The 9610-nt window shown below is 53.3% G+C and overlaps 2 protein-coding genes across 3 annotated transcripts; one reads left to right on the forward strand and one right to left on the reverse strand.

Moving 5' to 3' along the window:
* Positions 1–357: 357 nt before the first annotated feature.
* On the reverse strand, positions 358–4312 carry LOC117836087 (uncharacterized). Of its 2 annotated transcripts, none has more exons than XM_034715460.2 (7): positions 3964–4312; positions 2835–3686; positions 2601–2686; positions 1898–2032; positions 1343–1777; positions 987–1112; positions 358–658 (listed from the first exon to the last, which is right to left on the reverse strand). In XM_034715460.2, the coding sequence occupies exons 1-5, from the start codon at positions 4246–4248 to the stop codon at positions 1600–1602; spliced, it is 1536 nt and encodes a 511-aa protein (XP_034571351.1). In that variant the 5' UTR covers positions 4249–4312; the 3' UTR covers positions 358–658; positions 987–1112; positions 1343–1599. The 2 variants fall into 2 exon arrangements, with proteins under 2 accessions (XP_034571351.1, XP_034571349.1); XM_034715458.2 differs by having other exon boundaries at positions 358–718.
* A 2219-nt stretch (positions 4313–6531) lies between these two features.
* On the forward strand, positions 6532–9325 carry LOC117838972 (subtilisin-like protease SBT1.7). The gene has a single exon (XM_034719190.2). The coding sequence runs from the start codon at positions 6764–6766 to the stop codon at positions 9044–9046; it is 2283 nt and encodes a 760-aa protein (XP_034575081.1). The 5' UTR covers positions 6532–6763; the 3' UTR covers positions 9047–9325.
* The last annotated feature ends 285 nt before the right edge of the window (positions 9326–9610 follow it).

Consider the following 9610-nt stretch of genomic DNA (forward strand, 5'->3'; position numbering starts at 1 on the left):
ACCAATAATATATTTACATAATGTTTTGAATAAGATGAATAATTAACGTATTGTTGAAAAGTTAATGGTGACAAATATTTAAGGATAGATAAAATAACTCATAGATTTGGTGCCTTAAGTATATCTTATATATTTATTTCTAGTAATTCACATAAATATTTTGTCAAAAGGACAAATGATCAACAATTAACTTGTAAACTAAAAAATGTAATTTATATTTGTAAAGGGAGCTTGGACAACCAGTATTACATAAACACGGATGGAACATGCCAAATACAGCATGGGTGGGGTGCGAACATGCCCAGTTACTGCAGTGGTAAATTAACAAATTGACGAGGATCAACAGACAAGGTATGGTTACCAAGACAGATAACTGACTCGTAAGTCATAATCTTGGTTTCAGTAGTCCAAATGCTTACAAAGGCATCTAAAGAAATGGTTACAAAGGAAAGGCTTCAACTACATCGGTGAGATCTTCATAAAATATCTTATTGGTTCACTATTTTCTTTTCCATGATTCCTGTATCCCTCAACGCAGTATTAGAAGAAGAAAAACTCATGTTCTTGTTTCGCAAAGCCATAGCTAGCACATTGCTGGAGCCTGGAGGCATAGAGCAGCTTCAGGTGGCGACAGACCAAACAGACCTGTAGTTGTAGACTTGCAGCCCAGCGCGGAGAAATGTACACAGTTAAGAGTGCGATTTTCATCAATCAAAACCTAAATTCAGAGACCCGCCATAAACAAATATATCAGCATAGGCGTGTAACTCATCAAAATAAAAAAAAATGGCATGTGCAACACCATTCTACCCACAGGATACTTCCAAACTAGACCTTTCTAAGAAGAGACACAGTTGCAGGTATAAAATGACTTGCTTTTCAAATTAGATAAAGTCATACCAAAGTCATTCGTGAAGTGCTAACAACCACGCCTCAAAAAAGTTCCAGATAACATGATAGTAGTCCTGAACTTGAACTGCACCTACCTGAACATGTGGATGCCAGCTTGGCAACTTCATGACCTATATGCCCAAATTTAGCAGGTGCAACCTCCTGTTTTATTGATCCAATGTAAAATCAATATGAATTGGTTCTTCACAAACTCCCTTAAGCTGCACAATTGCAACAGACATTAGATGGCAGAGCATAGTTGTAGTTCAGGAAGGTTTGAATTTATATTCTTACAAACATATAACAGATGTGCAATTTATAATATGTGCAAAATGGTGGATACCGGATACCATCATCTATGTATAAGTTACCTGCCACTGCTAAACCAGCGAAAACTAATGGTATAAACTGAATTTAAAGATGTTGAAATGTAGGGTTCTAGCTATATTACCATCATATCAGCTATTTCATCGCACGATCTGCAAACAATGCCATCATGCTCTCTATTTAATGGGCAGCACCACAGCAGCCTCAGACATATGTCCTTTCAGTTATCATTTCAAGAAAGCTGCATTATTTCCTAACACACTGTACAGTGCAACACTGACAAACAGCTGCTCGAAGATAGGATGAAACAGAAACAAGGGGTGACACCACAGCTTCAGGCAAGTTGTTAAAGCAAGATGGTGATTCCACAAACAACTAATGTCATGGTGTCCTCATGCCAATCCCCTTCTCCCCATTTACAATTTTTTTTAACAACTGAAGAATGTGAGATAGCGGCAATTGCAGGAAGTTGCTCATGTTCCATTGTCCTCTTCTAGCATCTTCAAGATCCAAAGATCTGTAAGCAAGAGCGACAAGGTACATTGCTGGATGCAATCTCCTGCAATTCCAGATTGAAAATCTGAGTTAAAGATAACATTGTGGATTCACAGCTGTACCGCACACAAAGATATCAACCAAATAAGCCAATCTTAGACAGTAAAATACTTGTAAAACTTACTTTTCAGAATGTTCATTTAAGCCATCCCACTGTCTCTGAGATGGAATTGTCCTCCCTTTCTTGTCTCTCCCATATGTCTCAATATACCACCCACCAATGTCATGCATGTAACAACGAGGCTCAAAGAGCCAATACCTGCAAAAGAGGAACTGTATAAGAGGACTCGTCGTCACCTTCTAGAATGATATTGGAAAAGTTTCTTCATACTGAGATGACTTTTGCATCAGATGTAACTGGTTGCACAGATAACTTGTTGCGTCCCTTAAAGACCAAGGCAATGCATAGTTCGGAGTACTATTGTTTTCTTTAACAAAAAAGGGATGGCGTGTTACTTTAACAAGGACAACTGCTCAGGTCCTTTAACCAGAAAGTCTAGGACCATTTGTCAATTTGCATTTACTTGATACGAAGATAGACTTAAAAAAAAAGTTGATTTACGTCCATATCCCTGCCAATCACGTATGTAGCAGGACAAAACATGCTATTCCAGGATATCTTTCTATTTTGCAAGGAATATATGAAAACACACATCAAATTCTTGTTGGGCTGCATTAGATCTTCTAAGTTATCTAACCTAAAGTTTCAACTTAAGGCTTGTGCCCATACCATTGCTTCATCAACATTTCAATCATATTTGGAAAGACTAATTTTCATGGTTCAATCAATACAGAAAAAATATGTGCCTATAGAAAGGTATGAATACCTGCTAGGTGGCAACCGAGCCCTACTACATCGGCACTCACAGGGTGAAACTTTATCTCCAACTTGATACCAGTGCATGTGTTTAACCTGTGTAACATATGGATGCAGCAAACATATAACACAGTAAGAGCCCAAAGACAACCGTTCATAAGCAAATTTTGTACATGTAACAATTTGCATAGGCTAGTTGGTCCTGAAATAATAAGTGATTGGGAAATGTGTTCACATTTCATACCATCAATGTCCTGTGTTTCATAATTACGTGCGTCTTTATGCCACGGCCATCATAGACACAGCAAGACCCTTCCTCCCCAGTGGTGGCTAACCCAGTAATTGTGCCTAGGAGAAGATGCTCTTGCATTAAATCAGATGCATCCGCATTAGGAACAAGATATACATGAATGTGATCTTCCACATCCGAATTGTCAATGCAATTGCACTTTGGGCTCCTAGTTGCAGTTGCCACTACTTTCCCACATATGCGCAACTCAATATCCTTGAAGGCATCCGATGAAAGAATATCATCTTCATGCCCCTTTTCTTTCTTGTGGATATCAACAGGATTCATAGACGCTGGATCTTTATTCGCGTTTCTTGAAACATTTGGAGTAAACCCAGAAGCTCTAAAACCAGACTGTGTCAGCTTCTCATGACAAGCATATGACAGCTCCTTGACACTATCAGCCACACTAACAATACCAAACAGATCACGGCCAGATACAATGTGCAATAGCTCAGACGTCTCATACACAGACCTCTCTTCCGCTTCAAAGCAATCAGGAAGGACATCCATGGTCTCAACATCAGGGCCATAGTATGCAGCGTGGATTGCTGTGTACAGTTCACTTTCAAGCCTATCAAAATAACCTGAGCCGGTGGCAACCCGCTTCTTGGTAACAATGTCATCAATGGTAAGTCTATACCATTTCAGCCACTCAACAACATTGCTCTGTCTAGGTACCACAATGCCTGAGCCTGAACCACTTGGATAGACAAACTGAGACGGCCTAGGATGCATGTGCACAACTCGCCTCTGCGATCGGAGGTAGCTATCATAGTGAGCCCTTCTCTGCGAATCCGATAGGATCTGCAATACGCAAGCCTGCTAATGAGCTGCTTTTCATGATTCTGATTGCTTAACAGGTTGCAGATCAAGCAAGCTAAGCGTTAACTTGCTGACCAACAAAATTAAAGCTGGAGAAAAATTTTTCTACCAGAGTAGGAACATATAATGATCGGCTGCACCCTCAGTAGGGAAAATCACACTGCCAGTTGCCATTTCGCTCCAGAATCAATGGGTTATGGTAAAATTGGAATGCCCAGGGTTAGCGATTATAGCTTGAGAGTCAAATTTCGTTAAATACCTCGTAGGCTGCGAGGATCTGAAGGAAGCGTCGGGAACCGGCGGCGGCGGCGACGTCTGGGTGGGTCTCCTTCGCGAGGCGGTGGAAGGAGGCCTTGATCTCGGCGTTGGAACTGGTCTCCCCGACCCCGAGGACCTCGTAGGCGCTCTTCCCCGCGAGCTCGTCGTCCGACGGGGCTGCGGTGCTCGCCGGCCGGCCGCGCCACGCGAGAGTAGGGAGGGCTGCCTCGCCGCCGCCGACGCGGGGGAGGAGTCGTCGCCGGAGCTCCACCACGCGAAGCGCCATTGAGTTCGCTCTTCGCTGCCGCTGCGGATTCTGTCGAGTGGGCCCGAGTGACGTAGACAACTAGACACCGAAGCGCCATTGAGTAGCTCTTCACTCGCAGAAGACGATGGCGACGCAGCTCTCTTCACGGGCCGGCCCAACATCATATTTGGGTCGGCACCAGGCCTAAGGCATTTTTCGTTATTGGGGAAATGGGAATAACCGATTATATACTAGTCTACCACTAGTTTTCTGCAATTTAGAATATGCAGAAAAAGGTCTCGTGCATACCGCATACTTGCCTAGTGGATCGTTGCGATTTGTCCACGATGTACAACGACAGTATGGTCTTGTATAAACAACATGAACAGAGGGAATGTTACAATGGAAACACAAACACCAATTACCAATACACCCGACTCCACAGAAACAAAAAATGCAGTCATCTCGCTGGCGTCGATGACCAACGCTGGGACCCTATAGCGAACACCGCAACCGCAACACGTCCATGCCTCTGCGATTCCTGCGAAACCACACGTAGTAACCTCCTGCGACGCACGGCGTACGCTAGCCTTGCTCTGACAAACCCGACGCAGCACACACTACGGCTGCTCCGCCGACTCGCCGTGGGAAAAATGGCACGTGCGTTCAACTTCGACAGCCCCGTAATCCTGACGTGGACGGCCCTAACATTCCCGGGTTTGCTTCGCCGACGGCCATATCCACTCGCTGCCGGCCGAGACAAGAATCCACAAACTTTTTTCCTTTTGCACATAAAAGAATCCAGATACTACAAATCTAGGAGTACAATGCAATGCAGCTTTGCGCAAGGTACGAACACGCTCTGCTCTAGGCGAGGCGACTGGCCTCGCGCAGCCGCGCAGAGAGAAAGAAATGAGCGGAAAGATGATACGCGAGCGGCGGCCGTGCTCCTCGTCGGGGCCCGAGCTCTGACCCGCCCGCGTGACCCGTGTCTGCCCGGCTGCCTGCCCCGCCGCGGCCCACGCACGCCTGCACTGCACGCTCGAGCGGTCGGTCACGGGCTCGGGCGGCCGGCGCAGTGCCGTCCACTCGGCCACTCCGATCTGACGCAACGCGAGTACGCGGCCCAACAAAGCTGGCTACACTCGGCCGCAGAAAAGCAAACCGAAAAGGATGGCGCCGTGGTCCCCGGCGTACTACCACTGCGGCAGCGCGTCGTCCTCTCCAGCCGTGTTCACACCGGGAAGAAAGAGAAAGGAGCCCCAGGGTATCGGGTACGGGAGTCGGTGCTCGCGTATTTCCGCGTCGAGGCGTTACTGCAGCCGACATGCGAACGGTACGTCGCGCCATGAATGACGGCGCCGGTGAAAGCATGCTCACTACTCGCTATTCTCTCAGCAGAGCAGGGAGGCCCGGTGCGACTCGCAAGCCACTAGCAAGCACAAGAAATGACGAGTGCAGGATCTATAACGGTCGATGAAGCTCTGACATCTCATGCGTATCAGGGCTTCGATATCACGCGCCCACTTTGGGCCCACACTGCACATTAGCCCAAAGCCAGCCGGCCCACCCCGAGACCTCGGCCCTCTCGCTCGAGCCTAGCGCCCAGCCGCCTTCTTCCTCTCCGGTCCTCCCTTCCACACCGCCGCATCCGAAATTCCCGCTTCGGCGCACGTTCCGGGTGTGAACCGTCACGCGGCGAGGGCGAGGCAAAGCGCAGCGCCTTTCGCCCGCTTTCCCCACGGCCCCGCTCGTCCGGGTCGATCTGGACAAGCAGTTGCTTCTGTCATCGTGGACTCGCGGTTGCGCTAGGCAACAGCAAGCCAACATGGGTTCGGCCAGGGATGTTGTTCTCTAGCTCATCACTCGCTCGCGGCCAGCCGTGCCGCCATCCAAGCCGGTGACGACGCACTCCGACGCCCCACGGCAGGCAGGCACCCACCACCACGCCACCACCAGCAGCAGCAGCATTACGAAACATCACCTTGCTAAAGATATCGTTATCTATCTGAAAAGCTTCAAGAAATCATTCCTCGCGCCTTTACACGGATTGCGCGGATATCCGGAGGCATTGCCGGGGAAACGGAAGAAACTCACCGCCACGGGCATCAGTTTCTACCTGGTCCTGAGGCAGAGGCTCATGGGCGGGGAGGGAGTTAACAATTCGGGCACGACGGGCAACCGCTACAGGACGCTGGGCCAGTAAACGCTTTCACGGTTCGCGAGCAAGCATCTTTGGCTCCGGGCTGGAACGGTCATGTGGTGGTGATGCCCAAGCCAAAAGATAAAAGCGGCCAGGCCATGTGCAGCCACCCTCTCCTTCTCTCTCTTCTTCTCCTCCGTCCACCTCCGCTCCCGTCTCACACCTTCCTCCCCCCCTCCGTCCCTCCCCGTCCGATCGCTACTGCTGAAGCACAGGTCCGGTCCATCTGTTCCCTTTGTCCTGTTGCAATCATTCGGCCGCGTTCTTGGTTTCTATAAAACCACTGTCCCGATCTACCCCAGCCTCACTGCCATCGCCACTCCGTTGGCCTCGCTCACTCACTCACTCACAATGTGGCGCCATGGCGAGAGATGCGTGATCCTTGCTGTGGCCGCCGCTGCACTTTTGGTGGCGGCGGCCGCGGCCGGGCGGGACGGCCGGCAGACGTACATCGTGCATATGTCCCACTCGGCCATGCCGAATGATTTCGTGGAGCATGGCGAATGGTACGCGGCGTCGCTGCAGGCGGTGTCGGAGGCGGCCACCGTGCTCTACACCTACGACACCCTCGTCCACGGCTACTCGGCGCGGCTGACGCGCGCCGAGGCCGAGGCGCTGGAGTCGCAGCCCGGCGTCCTCATCGTCAACCCGGAGGTGCGGTACGAGCTGCACACCACCCGGACGCCGGAGTTCCTGGGGCTGGACGGCACGGACGCGCTGTTCCCGCAATCGAGCACCGGGAGCGACGTCATCATCGGGGTGCTCGACACCGGCGTGTGGCCGGAGAGGCCGAGCTACGACGACACGGGGTTCGGCCCCGTGCCGGCGGGCTGGAAGGGCGAGTGCGAGAAGGGGAACGACTTCAACGCCTCCTCCTGCAACAAGAAGCTCATCGGCGCGAGGTTCTTCCTGACGGGCTACGAGGCGGCCAAGGGCCCCGTGGACACGTCCAAGGAGTCGCGGTCGCCGAGGGACAACGACGGCCACGGGACGCACACCTCGAGCACGGCGGCCGGCGGCGCCGTTCAGGGCGCGGACCTGCTCGGGTACGCGGCCGGGACGGCCAAGGGCATGGCGCCCCGCGCGCGCGTCGCGACGTACAAGGTGTGCTGGACGGGCGGGTGCTTCAGCTCCGATATCCTCAAGGCCATGGAGGCCGCGGTGACCGACGGCGTCGACGTGCTCTCCCTCTCCCTCGGCGGCGGCACCGCGGACTACTACCGCGACAGCATCGCGGTGGGCGCCTTCAGCGCCATGGAGAAGGGGATCTTTGTGTCCTGCTCGGCAGGCAATGCCGGCCCGGGCGCGGCGACGCTGTCGAACGGCGCGCCGTGGATCACCACCGTTGGCGCGGGGACCATCGACCGCGACTTCCCCGCCCATGTCACCCTCGGCAACGGCAAGAACTACACCGGCGTGTCCCTGTACAGCGGCAAGCTACTGCCCACCACGCCGGTGCCATTGATCTACGCCGGGAACGCGTCGAACAGCAGTATGGGCCAGCTCTGCATGTCCGGCAGCCTCATCCCGGAGAAGGTCGCCGGCAAGATCGTCCTTTGCGACCGCGGCACCAATGCCAGGGTCCAGAAGGGCTTCATCGTCAAGGACGTCGGCGGCGCCGGCATGATTCTCGCCAACACCGCCGCGAACGGCGAGGAGCTCGTGGCAGACGCGCACATTCTCCCGGGCTCCGGCGTGGGGGAGAAAGCCGGCAACGCCATTAGAGACTACGCCATGTCCGATCCGAAGGCGACGGCGACCATTGTGTTCGCCGGCACGAAGGTCGGCATCCAGCCGTCTCCCGTGGTCGCGGCCTTCTCGTCGCGGGGGCCGAACACCGTGACGCCCAGCGTCCTGAAGCCGGACATCATCGCGCCCGGCGTGAACATCCTCGCGGCCTGGTCGGGCTCCGTCGGCCCCTCGGGGATCCCCGGCGACAGCCGCCGCGTCGGTTTCAACATCATCTCCGGCACCTCCATGTCGTGCCCGCACGTGAGCGGCCTCGCGGCGCTGCTCCGCGCGGCGCACCCGGAGTGGAGCCCGGCAGCGATCCGCTCGGCGCTGATGACGACGGCGTACAACGAGTACCCCAACGGCAACGGCATCCTGGACGTGGCCACGGGCCGCCCCGCGACGCCGCTGGACGTGGGCGCCGGCCACGTCGACCCCGCCAAGGCCGTCGACCCGGGCCTGGTGTACGACCTCACCACCGCCGACTACGTCGACTTCCTGTGCGCCATCAACTACGGCCCGATGCAGATCGCGACGCTGACGAAGCGGTCCTCCGACGGGTGCGTCGCCAACCGCACGTACGCGGAGTCCGCGCTCAACTACCCGTCCTTCGCCGTGGCGTTCCCCGCCGCCGGCGGCACGGTGAAGCACACCCGCACGGTGACAAACGTTGGGCAGCCCGGAACGTACAAGGTGACCGCCAGCGCCGCCGCCGGCAGCACCGCGGTGAAGGTGTCCGTGGAGCCGTCGACGCTGAGCTTCAGCAAGGCCGGCGAGAAGCTGAGCTACACGGTGAGCTTCACGGCGCCGGCGATGGCGTCGGGCACCAACGGGTTCGGCCGGCTCGTCTGGTCCAGCGACCACCACGTGGTCGCCAGCCCGATCGCGGCGACATGGAACTAACCGGTGGCCGTAGCAGACTAGCATCGCTTAGCAGAAGCGTACTAGATCTCGAGATAAAACCAGAGCGAGATGGCAACGACTAAAATGAGCGAGCGCCATTCTCGAATGCGAGAGAGACGGTGGAAGGATGTCGTCCAAGAGTGTTGTTGTATCAGTCAGTCGATTAGGGTGGCGATTTCAACGCATGTTTCCCCGCCTCTCCGGTGTGTAAGCTGCCGGTGTACTCTGTAACTGACCCGATTGTCGTGAAGCAGCAATTAAGCAAAATATCTCACTGTATTTAGCTGTTCAGGAAGTGATTATTGCTCCTAAACGACTGCGACTGATACAGGTGCAGATGAACGCCTCTGACGATCTGTCTGCATCTATCCCCGTTGCATATTCAGTTTCCCGTTCTTGCTACCAAACACGTTGCTCGACCCACTGTTACCATGTTTATCTCCCCTCCAAGTTGCAGAATCTGAGAATAGTATACTCCAGCTCGCCGACAGCGGTCGGTCTTAGGTGGACTCCAGCACTCGATTCCCAGATTGGGAAAAACCTTTTCTCAGTTAAGGCTTGCCT

Source organism: Setaria viridis, chromosome 9 (genome assembly GCF_005286985.2).
Source record: "Setaria viridis chromosome 9, Setaria_viridis_v4.0, whole genome shotgun sequence".
In the NCBI taxonomy this organism is placed as follows: Eukaryota; Viridiplantae; Streptophyta; class Magnoliopsida; order Poales; family Poaceae; genus Setaria; species Setaria viridis.

Excerpts from the sequence above, each read along its gene's own strand:
- LOC117836087 (XM_034715460.2), bottom strand. The coding sequence starts at position 4,248 with ATGGCGCTTCGCGTGGTGGAGCTCCGGCGACGACTCCTCCCCCGCGTC. Across the intron at positions 2,687-2,834 it reads TGAAACACAGGACATTGATG|GTTAAACACATGCACTGGTA; the intron begins GTATGAAATGTG and ends TATGTTACACAG. Across the intron at positions 1,778-1,897 it reads TTAAATGAACATTCTGAAAA|GAGATTGCATCCAGCAATGT; the intron begins GTAAGTTTTACA and ends CTGGAATTGCAG.
- LOC117838972 (XM_034719190.2), top strand. The coding sequence starts at position 6,764 with ATGTGGCGCCATGGCGAGAGATGCGTGATCCTTGCTGTGGCCGCCGCT.